General features: G+C 41.3%; 2 protein-coding genes across 3 annotated transcripts in view; both read right to left on the reverse strand.

Annotated features, from left to right (window-relative positions):
- Nucleotides 1–6,619, reverse strand: part of LOC307039247 (excitatory amino acid transporter 2-like) — a 31,458-nt gene extending 24,839 nt beyond the window's left edge. Inside the window, exon 1 of the mRNA XM_079681123.1 lies at nucleotides 6,413–6,619. The gene's annotated coding sequence lies outside the window, so the exon portion shown is untranslated. The remainder of the gene's footprint in view (nucleotides 1–6,412) is intronic.
- Nucleotides 6,620–13,734: 7,115 nt separating this feature from the next.
- The window catches only part of pamr1b (peptidase domain containing associated with muscle regeneration 1b), a 55,968-nt gene continuing 54,902 nt past the window's right edge, over nucleotides 13,735–14,800 (reverse strand). For both annotated transcript variants that reach the window (XM_079684168.1, XM_079684167.1), the window contains exon 14: nucleotides 13,735–14,752. In XM_079684168.1, coding sequence (XP_079540294.1) covers nucleotides 14,174–14,752 — 579 coding nt within the window. In that variant the 3' untranslated portion in view covers nucleotides 13,735–14,173. The remainder of the gene's footprint in view (nucleotides 14,753–14,800) is intronic.

The following is a 14,800-nucleotide window of genomic DNA, read 5'->3' on the forward strand; positions in this document are numbered from 1 at the left end:
AGACATGCTGAGGGACCATTGGTCCAGTGTCTGTGGAGTGGGAGGGTAAAGGGTCCTGAGGGAGAGAGAGCACCGGAAGAAGTGGGTGGTGGACATGGGTGCTGAGGTTACTCCCCAGAGGGCCGGCATTGTGTTTGGTGCTGAAGTTCTCATGCATGGTCCGCTTTGGCTCCCTCAAACGTCGGAAAGTGATGGAGCTCTAGGCGATTAAGGGGACAAGTGGCAGCTCCGCTCCGCGCTCCCACAGCTCCGGCTATTTACATACTCAAGAGGAACATTAATGCCTGCCGATCCCCCGGAGCTGAACAAAGAAGCACACAACCCTGCCCCAGAGGCCCATTACGCACTTAATTGAGGATTTGTGGAATAGTTAAAAGGGGCAAAGGAAGAGGAAGGTGGATGAGATGGGGAGGGGTGGTGGGGGAAGTGAGCAATGACACTTTTTAACAGAAATGCTAGTTTTAGTGTTCCTGTTCAGGCAAGAGCTCAGGATCAAATGTAAATGATATATAGCTACATCTTTGCCACCATATGGAAACCCCATGCAAACGTTAAATCCTTTTTGTATTCTCTATTTATCCTCTTCTTCTCAATTCCCCATTCGCTGATCCTCCCATTATCCACATCATGAAACTGACATAAAAGCTTTACTTTATAAAGGAAGGATTGGAAGAGAAATTCAGCCAGAGCAACTCAAATAATGAATAAAGAATCTATTAGAATTAACATATTTCAAATACATTTTTGATTCTGTAACGTCAGTTCATCTAGTATTTAAAACTGTAAACGTTTTATTTCTCTATTCAACTCAATCATACTCTTTTTTCAGTTGTTTTGGTATGTGATTGCCATGTGTGTTGCGTCATATGGTTCAAAGAGCAGTGGCTTAAACAAAACAAAGGTAGCTCCCTCTGATAACAGTGTGAATCTGTCAGTCTGCATCTTGGGACAATTGCTCAGATGAACTCTTCCATTTGTTGTGAACGAATCACTTCATGTGCTTTAATTATGATTATTTTGTTGCCGCACAATGGGCTGATTGTTCTCAATGGCATGGTCTTTGGTGCCAAGAGAAAAAACAAAAGGAGACCCCCCCCCACCCCACTGTCCCTCTTCCCTTTGCCAATCACTCTCAGAGCAATTTCATGTCTCCCCCTGCTGACCTGAATTCCGATATAGCAGGTTTCAATGGGATGTGGGTGGTTTGGGGGGGGGGGGGGGGGGACACACACACACACAGTGGCAGTGGTGAAGAGGTGGATCCGATGAGGCCTTCACTGTACCACAGTACACTCTGACTCAATCCCCTCTACCCCCCCCCCCCCCCCATCCAGTATGTAAATGTTAATGTGATTTTAACTCTGTTGAGTTTGTTTGAAAAGTAGGAATTAAAACTACAGATTGAATAATTTCAACTGGAGCCGGACCAGTAGCTAATAACCAGCAGAGGTTGATCTACATGTGAGAGGAACCTTCTGTTTCTTGACTCTGTGTATCAGGTTGTGTTATCTTATCAATGTTATGATGGAAATGTTTACAACGTGTACACTTAGTAGGTCATTAGTACATGTGTAGGCTACCCTGGCCATGAACTTTTACTGCCAGATGTGAGCTAAGAAAAAAATCCCACATGGTCTGTGTAGTGTGTACTGGCTACACTCCTTAAAAAGCAAAAAGAAAAGTTGAACTAACATTAAATGGTTAAATTAAATGCAAGAATAATTTAATGAATATTACATTAAATATAAAGCAAACAGAAAGATGTTATAATACATTAGAAAACGGTTTCCATATATTGTAGTCTTTACATTTGAATGTGGTTTATTTTATTTATATGACTGTTTTTATTACATGCTTTTTTGAATGTTGCTTTTCAGTCCTGCACAATGAGCTCACTTGAGAACGTCATTTACGCATCAGCACAGTTTATATGACATTTTAATGATTGCTGCAAAACTGAAGAAATGTCTCGACCATGGCCATTGGAGATCTATCGTTTTGCCGTCCAGCAGCAGATTCACTAGTGAATGCTTCTGTTTCTGTTCATGTGCAGTCATACGGAAGTGAAGGGAGCCAGGCTCTTTGTTTGGTCAACCCATGGGAAAGGCCTCACTCTGTCCTGCTCTCTGAGAACCGAAACACTGATTCTATAGGCGAGACTTAAAAGGAAAAAGAGCAAGAATCCCACATTTAAGGAAGATTCACATCGGGAGTTAAGTGGTGAAGTGGAGATAAATCACAATTCAAGACCTGAAAAGCAAAAAGCAGGCAAAGAAAAACGAGGAGAATCAAGTGCAGAGACGAATGAAATGTAATGATATTAAGGCAATTTGGAAGGAATGAAATTAAAGGAACAGAAATAAGGGAAGAGAAAAGGAGTATTGAGAAAAAGAAAGATGGAGATGGATGAGCATGAGGGTGGTTGAGAGAGAAAAGAGGAGCTGGATGGTACTTTGGCAGCTTCAGTGTGTTCCCAGGAGGATTACTCAAGCACTAGATGCAACAGAATGCCAGCAATAGCAAAGAGAAGCTCTATGAATGAAGACCCATACCCAACCACACACACAAATAATACACATCTCTGTGGACGTCTGAATTCTGGTATTCATTTCACCTGTTTCCACTCTTTTCTCTCTCTTCCCAGGTTTACTGTCTTTTCCTCTCTTTGTTTCTTGCATCCAGCTTGTCCAAACCTTGGTTTTCTCACTCTCTCCACTGAGAAGGGAGTTTGTCTAGGCCAGCCACAGACAGGTAACACATGCTCCATCTTCAGGCTGATTGCGTGGCCCTCATGCATGGGCAGGGCTGAACACATGTCTGGACGGAGATCAACCCCACTTACCTCTCAGCTCGGTTACTGCATCCTTTGGCCATTTATCTCTTCTCATCTAAGGAAATAGCTCTATACTGTCTTTCCTCCTCCCAATCGTTTTCTCTTTCTGTCACTCCCACTCTATTTAGCACTCCTGGCAATTTACAATCTTAGTTTATCTGGCAGAAACAGAAGCCTTCTCACATAATTGTTGGGTTTCATTGTTTTTCCCAGTTGCTAAACTGAACTGAATAACTATTATGGAGCAGTATAACATGTGAAGGCAGCAAAGAGAATAGGCCAGCATTAGCTGCTGCCTTCTCACTTCAAATAAGTAAAATATAGCTAATTCTCACTGCAAAAACAAGTGCACATTGTCACATTCTACCCGCTACATGTAAATATCCTATGGAATTTAATTATTTGTTCAGCTTACTCTGCAGTGTTAATGCAATTATATATGTATCAGTACATCACTGGTGGTGGCTCATTGGCCAGCTGGTCCACCATTCCCATCATATGCGACTTTATTACAGAAAAATTCATCCAATGGATTCTCCTTTTATTAATACTCAAACATATAACTGTTGAGATTGATTGGTACAATTTAATTTCTACAGTAAGCCCTGTCAATGAAGAAGCTCTTAGTTAGCATATTGATCTTGACATGGTGTGCAGCTACTTCCATTTCCTTTCGGTGTTGTTTAACCCTGGCTCAAAAATGTCCACAACTACCCTCCCCCTACCTGTGTGTTTGTGTGTGTACCTCACGGCAGAACAGCCTTTATTAGACACAACTAACAAACAAACATGTTCATGCATTCATTCATCTCTGAACTCACTCTGCCCTGACTAACCTACATCGGGCAATGTCTACCCTAATAAAGGAACATCTTGGCTAACACAGATGGCTAACATAACAGATTCTGAGAAATATGAATTGACTAGTTTCACTGCCAGTGGGAGCTGAGCACGTCTGGGTGTGGGAGTGCCTCTGAATGTTTTCCTTGTGCGTGTATGCGTGAATGATTACTTGGATGCATTTATGCTCAAAAAGATTACAAATTTCATGATTGCAGGTTGGATTTACAATCTTTAATTTACAGAGATAACATTCACTTCAACTATAAAGATAAATATTGACATCAAACAATGTATTTAGATTGTATTTCTGTCCACCAGTGGCCAGTTGGAAGAGGTGTTTTCTTAATGACAGATATTCATTTCAATTAATGCAGTCTATTCAAAGGGAATAATAAAAACAATTGAAAAAGTAATAGAAAGATTGAAAATGAAGGACATGTGTTAATTTAAATCTTTATTTTCCAGCACGTGCAGGAAAAAAAGGATTAATGATGCTCTTCCAGACCAAATCCATGTATAAATTCCCTTACACTAATGATGTTCTCCTTTGTAAACAAATGCTAAATATGTGCATAATGTGCCCCATCAGACATTGATGTGGATGTGAATTCACATTATTGTGAATTCGTTGTTGTGGCTGCATTTGCAGCTTGTAATGATTATAAACATACCCTTGCTTATAAAATAAGAAATCCACCCCCTACAGATTGAGGACATGCATTTATATATTAAATTACTCTTCCTGCCTTCCAGCTTGTGTGTGCTTCCGTTTAATGTATGTGGTGCTCCTTCATGTAAGGCAGCAAATGCCACAGTAGGATACAGTAGTTTAGAGAGCAGCCTCTGGGAAAAGGACAAAACCCATTAGATGCATGGACACTTTCCTCTACAGATTCTCCCAGCAATTACACTAAAGGCCAATGCCTCTTCTGATTCCAGTCAAGCCACGCAATGCACACGGTACTGCAGGACGGACCACCAGTGGGAGATAACATACCCATTAAAAATCTAACATGTACCAAAACATCACATGGAGTCAGAGAGAGGGGTGGGGTCCCCTCCCCAGGTTTAATGTATCAACCTGCAGTTGACAGGCTAATCCAAAAATACACTCTGTACACGTTTTTTAAGTGACATGCGAAGAGTAATGTTTAGGCGATCAACTGAGGGTGCGAGAGAGCTGGGTTTCCATGGCGACATTGATGGTGCTACTGGAAACTTGCGCGTCTCTCCGCGTGTGTGTGTGCGTGTGTGTGTGTGTTTGTGTGTGTGTGTGTGTGTGTGTGTGTGTGTGTGTGTGTGTGTGTGTGTGTGTGTGTGTGCGAGCGTGCGTGCGTGCGTGTGTGTGTGTGTGTGTGTGTGTGTGTGTGTGTGTGTGTGTGTGTGTGTGTGTGTGCGTGTGCTTGCGTGTGAGTGTGCGTGTGAGAGTGAGTGAGTGCTCGCGGTTTAATATGAAAGAGGGGAAGGGCTGCAACGATTGGCTCAAGAGGTGGGTGGTGATAGTAGGTAATAAGCATTCAATTTTTCCCTCCCAGGAGCGTTTCCCAGTTCTACACAAACATAAAAAACCCTGATTTGATTCCATCTTTCAAAGAGAAAAAAAAAACACAAGGTAGTGAAGTCAGGGATTACCATGGACAACTAAACGACTGCATCAGCATTGGGCAAATAAAATATGTTTGAGGTACCATTAACTACAATAAAAACACTGCATTAACAAGGAGGATTTGTTCATCAGATGAAGCAAGTTTACAAAGTAGGCTAATACATCTACATTGTTTATTATTCTGTAAGCGCAAGCCTATACAAATGCACCAGCCAATTAACTGCAAAGACACTCCGTGGACTTAGGCTATAACTTTTATAATTGATCTATCATCAAATCCCAATTTGTACAATGGTAGTTCGAACCTGGTGTCTAGCCAAGATGTATTGCACTCATCAGGTTGCCAAGAAATGTCACAGGTCTATTGTTAAATTAGTCTTAACGGTTTCCTTGGAGAAAGTGGAAGTTAACCGCTGAAAGATCATTCAGTTAAAATAAATGTCCCTTTTTCTACAAAACATCCAACAGGAACACTTTGGTCGTTTAGCTGCAACAAGGCAAGTTCAGCCTGTCGTGCAAAAAAGGCTGCTTTGAGCAAACGCACAACAGCAAGACAATTAAGAAAATCAAAGAGATGTGACGTTTTAAATTATTTCATTCCATGTAAGAGTTACTATGGGAATAAAGGTTTACTCAGATCATATCTACAGTAACTCAGTTGTACTTGTATTTCATGCATGAACGTCTGAAACGATTATGTGTGAATCTCCTAGAAAGATGTGAGTAAAATAAACTATTTTATTCAATGCGATGTTTAGTGTGCAGGTTAAGCTTATCGTTGACGATCAGTGCTCCGAAATGTTCAATGTAGGTGTCACTTCTTGGATTTAATGTATAGCGACTGAATATGAAAATGACTATAAAAACACGCAATGTTAATTTAAGGGAGATCTGCAAAGATCTGTTTTTCTATTATTCTTAGTGGTTTGCCTGCAAGTAGCCTATACGCACTAACAGTGCACCTGCAATCATTTCTCGATGTGCAATTATTTTTAAATTACCTGTGTTACCTTTTTTTGATGATAAACAACCAATGAAGCTTGAAGATAGCATATCTTCATCTCCTCCACTGTTGCGCGTGTATTGATTATATTTGCAAGCTAAAATTAAAACAAAAATCAGCATCCTACCTTTGTTGAAAACCACGATGGAAAAAGTTGTTGGTCTTGTCCCCTTGCAGGGTCTTGTCGTATCCCCTCAAAGGTGGTCAACCAGCGATCACAGAGTCACAGCGGTCCAGGACAGGAGCGCTTCTCACACCAAACGAAGGGTTTTCTGTTCGTTAAATCCGAGGAGCTTCGCAGCTCAACGATCCCACTGAATGAGCTCTGCCTCACCTCACACTTCAGGGCTTTACTTCCCTTCCGCCCGTCAACCACCTCCCCCCCCCCCCCCCCCCCCCCCCTCTTTTCGGCATGGGAATGCCAACTCCCGTTGGTTGAAGATGTAGACGATGACATTCACATCTCTCTTTTCTCTGTGTTTGTCACTCTCTCACACATAGACAACACAATCAAAGTTGCAAAACCTGTTCATAAAGAACATTTGCAAATTTTACGAGAATCTTGGCACACCAGAGGGTAATTAAATCAGGCATTACAATTCAGAGGGTGTGCTGCAGACTCTCATAGCCTCTCTTGCCCTTTTTGGATTTGATGTCTTTTATGACCTTCACTTTGTTTATAGAGATGCTGGCTAGATTATGGGTTAAAACCTATTAAAGCCAGTGCTTTAATTCCATGTATCCTGTAGTGCCTCTATAATCTGCCACTGTATATGTAGGCTACTGCATGCATGTCTATGGGATTGCAATTTGACTGAAAACCGTCTTAGTTACAAAACTTAAACTGAAGTTCACATTTCTTTAAATGTTATGTATCCATGTTAACTGAAAAAACAGAACACAAGATACATGATGTCAAAACCATGGAGGAAATAAGGTTGGGACCATCGTTGAGTCATACTAACTTGATATTTGTCTTATTTGCCTCATGACCCAGAGTGACTCAATGTGGGTGACTTATATCTCCAATGGTCTGACTGATCTTTTTTGTCCTCCACCATCAGTTCCCACCCCCAAAATGGGAAACAAAAAAGGGCGCTTTTTAAGGTACTCAAAGACACTTTACATATCCAGGTAAAAATAAATAAAACATACATAAAGCGATGCTGAAAAAACGACAATGGCTGTCTTTTATGTGGAGTAAAGGGCTAAGTATTCTTCATCTGAAGTGCTTGAAGCCCTTCCCCGTAAACTTCTTCGATATTGGAATCAGAGAAAACGTTTTTGGAACTTTCTGAAACAAACCGATTTCCTAAAGACCATATCAGCAGAAGTGAAACCAACACTTTTGCATTCAGACATAACCAGACAATACTTTGTAAAAAACAATTAATTTCAAACCTACAGTACACCAACATGGAGTTTGACAGTCGTTTTTTAAACCATAACATTATAACAAGAGGCCTTAAGTGTGGATGGATTGTTCATCAGAGCGTGTGACTTTGACATAGGAGCCCACATTACGTAATTGCACCCTAACCTATGGTAATCTATAAGCAGGACATACACTGATCTGTTATAAGAGCTCTTTTGAGAGGAGAGAACTTTCCCAAACGGTAAAGTATCACTCAAGTTCATCCTCATATTGCTCATCCGTCTGCCCATGAGAGTAGGTAAAGTGCAGTGTTATTGCAATGGTGTTTGGGTCAGTGCTCTGCATGCCTTTAAAGCTTATTGGACTAGAAATGAGGGCATAGGGAGTAATACAAGCAGATTCCCCAAACTGCTTCATGAAAAAGATAAACGCTGACTAAGCCGTGTGAGTGGAGCACCTGGCTGCTGTGTGGCAATATCTGTGCGAGCACTGAGCAGCACTAATTAGATTTATTAAAGTACATCATTAAAGATGTAATATCTACAAAACGTACAATTCAAGACATAAAGCTTGTCCATGGCATTATATCACTATTATGTATGATCAATTTGTTGTAGGATCTCATGGTCTGGCTTGTCAGGTCATGACATGTTTTTTATAACTGAAAACTATCTTTCCTTCTAAGACCTGTCATGAAGCAATAGATACATTTGAACTCTGCTGTGATTACTTGCGCTCCATGCAAGGTTGTAGGAGATGGTGTAGCATGTGATCTGAGGAATGCACAATCTGGCATAGGTGAATTTAGGTATACATTAGAGCTCAATATGTAAAAGCTTAAAAGAAGACGGTTCTTTTTCAGCACTCGTGTTCTGGGTATAGCTCATAGCCCGAAAGCTCAACTTAGCACTTGGTATATCCTTTGGCCAGTACCAATCGATAGAACGGATTCTGACTTAAAGGTCCCATGACATGCTTTTCCGGTTATTATCCGTCCCCTTGTGTGTTATGTAGCTTCTTATGCATGTAAACGGTCTGCAAAGTCACAAACCCTCAAAGTACACCCTGTAGCGAGTAAAACTCTAACACAGAAAAGACCTATCTATGCTGCCCCAGAATGCCTCGTTGGACATTTCTCTTTTTCAAAATGTTTCTTCCGGGTCATAGTGACGTAACGACGACAAAATGAACCACGTGTGTGTGTGTGTGTGTGTGTGTGTGTGTGTGTGTGTGTGTGTGTGTGTGTGTGTGTGTGTGTGTGTGTGTGTGTGTGTGTGTGTGCGTGCGTGCGTGCTCAGGCTGAGCTCCACGGTGTCTCGCTGTCTCGCAGACCCCACGCAGCAACCAGGAAACGACACCAGTAATCCAGCTCAAACTGTCCACTCCTCGAGCCTCAAAGGGCGGAGCAGTGAGCCCCGCAACATCCCGCAAGCTGTTTAGGACAGAGAGTGAATACACATAGGCTACTATACAGAGATGCTGTATGATAAACCAATGTGATTTTGGATAATTGAACAATGTACATTTATTCTAGTAGACCTCAACAATGGAATTATGATCAGTAGAAATGGCCATGTCATGGGACCTTTAAACAAACGGAAGTGCTGAATTATCACATTGGTTAAGAAATTTCAAAAGCAGTTCGCTTTGTAGGATAATAAATAGATGTATGGCTTTTTGTCCATTAAAATGCAAGTACAGGCCAACCTCCCCCTTTGGTCTGGCCTGCTTATGAAAAAAAGACAACCATCTTTACGGTGGCCCTGAAGTGCAAGACACCACAGCATTTCAGAAAACACCACAGCATTTCAGAAAACGCCAAAGCATTTCACATTGGACGGAAAGGGTATTCCTTTAGGGAAAACACTTCTTGTTTGTGATTGGACAGAGCCAGCCAGAGAAGCACTGCTGTGATTAGTTGCTTTTGCTGCAAGTCAAGAAATGACGCTTTGTGATTGGTCAGCACCCGACAGACATAAATAAAGCAGCGACTGTATTCGACATGACACAGACGATCTATCTCCAGATGCTGGAGATTGGAACAGTCCTTCGGCGGCACTCGATGACGTAGTATCCTTGAAATATTGGCTTGGAAGCCAGTTTCCTCGAGATTGAGAAACGGCCAGTCTGTGTTTTGTGACCTCTGAGTGTGTGCTAACAGCTAACGGCTGATGTGTTGGGACCATAGGTTGGGACCATAGACTGTATATATAAGGTTGGGACATGTTGCGCTGTCGGGTGCTGACCGATCACGAAGCGTCATTTCTTGACTGGCAGCAAAAACAACCAATCACAGCAGTGCTTCTCTGGCTGGCTCTGTCCAATCACAAACAAGAAGTGTGAAATGCTGAAGTGTTTTCTTAAATGCTGCGGCATTTTCTGAAATGCTGTGGTGTTTTGTGAAATGCTGCGGTGTTTTCTGAAATGCTGTGGTGTTTTGTGAAATGCTGCGGCGTTTTCTGAAATGCTGTTGGCCTCAAAACAATGCATGTACTGGCCTGTGAAGGAAAGTCAATACAGGAATGTCAGGATCTTAGTCTTTATGCAAACCAGCATGAAACCCAGTTGGATAATCTTCACCCTCCGCACCACAAATATAACACATGTCGCTGCAAGAAGCTGTGACTCAGGCCTGTTTCCCTTGGCAAGTCTTTGTCCAATGTACAGAGAGCACCAAGTAACTCTCCTTTTCCCATGGCAAGTTGGTAAATTAACATCACTAATTTATTCCCTTTCTTTGCAATTTATTGATGTTTAATCTAAGCTCTTCAATTGGCGTACCCTTCTAAAAACTAGCTATAAAAAAAAACAGGACGGCAAAATCATCATCATGTGCACTGCAATCTGTCCTTCTCTCTGCATGGTATCCTATAGTATGTAATGAAACCTTTTGGATTGGATTCATCCTCAATTTTGGTGTTTTTAATGTTGTGCATTTGAATAAGGATCTGTGATATACAGCTACACCATTTGCATCTGCCTCTGTAGAGGGGGTACATTCACCTTTAATGGCTTTGGTCAGTGCTGGTGTCCTCTCAGCAGCAATCAGAAAACCAAGAAGTGCTACGAGGATGTTGGAAGGTAATAAAGCTGGCACGTCTTTAGAAATAACCCGGGGAGGTTAGGAGGCTCCTTTGGGGGAAAGGTTAATGCAAGTATTGAGCTGTGTGCAAAGCCTTGGATATTTGCTCATGTTTTGGTGAACAGGCGAACCAAGGAAATGTTAATGTCCCACCAAACAAAGGAATCACACCTGCCTGAAAATACTGCATATTATCTGCTCCACTATTCCTCTATCTTGCTATCTCTTTACTCACTTTTCCTCATTCTCCCTTGCTCAGTTAAGCAGCAGCTTGAATTCATGCAGGCTTTCTGGTGGAGTCAAACAATCACAGCCATAATAAATCATATTGCTCTGGCTGTGCATAGACCTGCATACAGTGTGGATGAAAACACAGCCCGTGCTTTACATCAGCACAACAAAATTGCTTTTTGTGTGGAAACATCTGTGTGTTATATATTTATTCAAGGCTGTGAAGTGAATGGATGGCTATCTACCATTTCATGTAGGTATATATGGCCGGTAATGACTGAATGATACCCCGCTCCGTTTAGGTACTGTATGTATAAGAGGGACGAAGGAATATAAAAATTGTTGTGGGGGAAGCAACTGGGTGAGCTGCTATGGGTGTGATAGAAAATGGGATAATAAAATACAGACATACATTGCTGCAGTATGAAGCTAGTGATCCCACTGATCCTTCCTACAAGTACTGCCTGTGTAACCAAAGCATAGTTTGTTTAATCCCCCTGTGCCATAGAACCCCATTAATGATGCATAAATGTTAAATAAGCTGTAAATATATCTCAATAACCAATTTACTCTCGTTTGAGTAAAGTTTGCTAAAACTATATCCTAACTTAATACTTAAATGATGTATTAAACAGTTACATCTCCAATAGGAAAGGGCAAGACAAAAATGAGTTGAGACAAGAATTATCCTTAAATGTAAACGATCAGGACATCCTCTTAGTGGTCCCACGTTGTTATGTCAGAGAAGAATACTAACAACGGAGCTGTGTGTGGATCCTTAGTGCCAAAATGTTCTAGCTCTAAGAGGTTTTCTCACACTGAGCACAAACCATAAGGCAGCCTAACTGGGAATCTGGACCGAAACCTAAACATTTTGTATGTCTGGTGTTAAGTATTTTGCCCCTCTGCCTCTCTGGTGTTCAATATGGTGGTCTCATGGTAGAATTTTCTCATCATTATCCAGGTACTTTACTGAGGGTTACATCTCCGTTCCCAGGATAGGACAGGACTCTGTGAAGTGTTGCCCTGTGAGCTCACCGGGGCCTGTGAACACGCAGACTCCCAGCCTGAGTGGAGAGGACTCTGCCCTGGGAAACATGGGACAATACCAGGCTGTTGTTCCACTTTAGTAAATGGGTGAAGGAAAGACAGATAGTCTTTGAAAGATGTTGGTCCTTTGAGTGCAAAAGCTTAGCAGTTTTGCATTCCTGTAACAATGATGGAAGATATAGAATAAGCTTAACATGTTTGTAACTGATCTTTCAGATTGCTTTTGAAAGTATTTAAAAGACAAAAGCACTTTAAAAATGTAAATACAAACGTTTTAATAATGATTTAAACTGAAATACTTCCAGGACAAGGGTAATGCATTCTCTTTTTGGCACGTTGAAGTCTAACTGCCATTTTAATAAGCAGGAAAGGGAAGAAGTCCAGAGGAAGAAACGGTGAGAACAATCCATCTGGGAAACGTAGAGGCATAATTACTCTGACAACTTCAGGCTATTTAGGTTTTGGAAATCTGTATCATGTTTTAGGCTCATCCAGATCCTGCTGCAAATAAATAAAATGTTTTACATTATTAATTTACATGTTGTAAACCAGCTTTCCAAATGGAAGAAATAAAGTAGAAGGATATAAAGTTAAATATCGTGTGACCTTGTCACTTAAGGAGTATATCAGTCTTTCACTAAGGAAAGCTCCAAACATTAATACTCCTCTTCCAAGAGCAGTCTTTTCTCCCTGCCTATAACTGTCAAACTTCATTTTGAAAATCGGGTCTTGAAAGCACTAATCAATGAATCACATTTGTCATGTAAGGGATCATTGGTGAGATGTTTGTCTTTTTTTTTTTATAATACACAACTTCACTCTGATCAGCTTCATCTCCAGCCATAGCAAAAAGCTGCTGAAAAATCTACGAAAAACAAAAGTTGCACCTGCCAGGCGCCAGTTGACAGACAGAGTTGTACTTCTTTTACTACACAGGCTCCTTGTTTTATCTCAACAAAAAAAATGGAAGCCAGCGCCCAGCTCCATATGCTCTGCCAGGGTTTTAATAAAGATTCAAGTTCCCTCACCTTTGGAGCTTCCTGTCAGAGGCTCAAAGACTTGGTAACATCTTTTTAAAAAACTGGAGAAAAACAGTGTCAGTTTTTGACGATTTAATTGTTTATTTGATTTAGTTTGATATGATTGAGTTTTATTTCATAACGTCTTTGCACCTTTAAACTGCCTGAATGTGCAAGTCTCATTGGTATAGTTTGGAGTACTGAAATGTTTAAACCTTTATTTACCTGTGCAAAGTAAATGTAGTTACAATTATTTTAACTATTTGGAAGGCATTGAAATAAAAGCCAGTAACCCTACAACCAGAGTTCAGCTCCTCTACTCATCTATTGGAGATAAAGTAATAGTTTATTCTTTATTGCCCCCTTTTGGAAGTCAAGATATATGCTGCAGCTCGTCTATATGTAGACTCACTAGTGAATAATGGAGGAGGGTCAGAATGGAAGTAATTGATTTAATTTGAGCACAGAAAAGGGATTTGATCTGTGAATAACGTGCTCCGTTTATGGTTGTGAAAATGGTGTTTCTGTGACCTCGATTCATTTGCCTCACAGCACAAACCCACTGTGTGCTTCATAGAGCAAATATAAGATTTGTCTTTCGCAATATAATGATACCAATCAGTCAGCAGAATATATTCCTTCAAGCAAACATACGGAGTTACACTATGATTAAATATAAGACACAGACAAGCTTTAACACACCCACATGTTTTAATTAAAATCGTCGTCATTTTTCTGTCTTTTGATACAATATATACATCCCTTGCGTCATATGAATCGATAGAATAATCCAGTACATTACAACATATATATATACATCCCATTGAGTACAATACAATCCATGTCAGCCAGAGGCGTATAATGGTTTTCTGGTCATTTTCAAGTCTGTAACCTCAGGCTGAGGGACCTGAAAGGCTGATTCCCAGCACATCTAATGTGTTAGCACCCCCTTCAGTTAGAGCACTGTGTTGTCAAGTGTTTCCAGTGCTTCTGCATTGAGAAAGAAAATGCCCTTGTGCAAGAAAAAAAAGATTAAAAAGCACTGAAAAACAGAAGAAAAATGTGTGAAAGAACTGTAAGATATGAAGCTGTTTTGAAGCATAGAGAGAACGACGTCATACAGTAAGATTTTCATTTCATATTGCTCTCTATCCAGTCTTTGAAGTTGGCTACACGTGTGTAAACTGTGTAGAGGTCAGGATTACACTCCCCTTGGTCATAGCCAAAGCTCACTAGTCCCAGAAGTCTCCACAGCCCTTTGCCCCCCACCGGCACCTGTGTGCTGAGAGAGGGATTCTGCCTGCTGCTGGCTTGGTTCTCAGAGAGGGCGGGGAGGACGAGGATTCCCCCCGTGTCAGAGGGACATATGTTAGAGGGTTCATAGTCAGGCTTCTGGCTGGCACAGAGCATATTGTCCGTGACGCCAACTGGCACGCCGTTACGAGCATACTGCTGCTCACAGGGAACAACATCGGCAAGTTGAACGAGCCCAACCCTTGCCTTCTCATCAGGACCTAAACTTGGGTCAGGCAGAGGAGACCAGCCGGTCACAAGCCCCTGCTCATGGCTCACCTCTTCCCCCTGGCTTTCTGAGAGGCACAGGGCCAGGACCTTTTCTCCGATTCTTGCTTTGTCCAGTAACTTGACAACAGCCATGTCAGAGTCAAGGATATTGGGGTCGTAGTTTGGATGAACAGCTATGGAGAACACCTAAAGGGGAAATAAAGACTTAGGGTGCAAGTTTGATTGAAAAGGATC

Source organism: Notothenia rossii (genome assembly GCF_949606895.1).
Source record: "Notothenia rossii genome assembly, chromosome: 5".
NCBI lineage: Eukaryota > Metazoa > Chordata > Actinopteri > Perciformes > Nototheniidae > Notothenia > Notothenia rossii.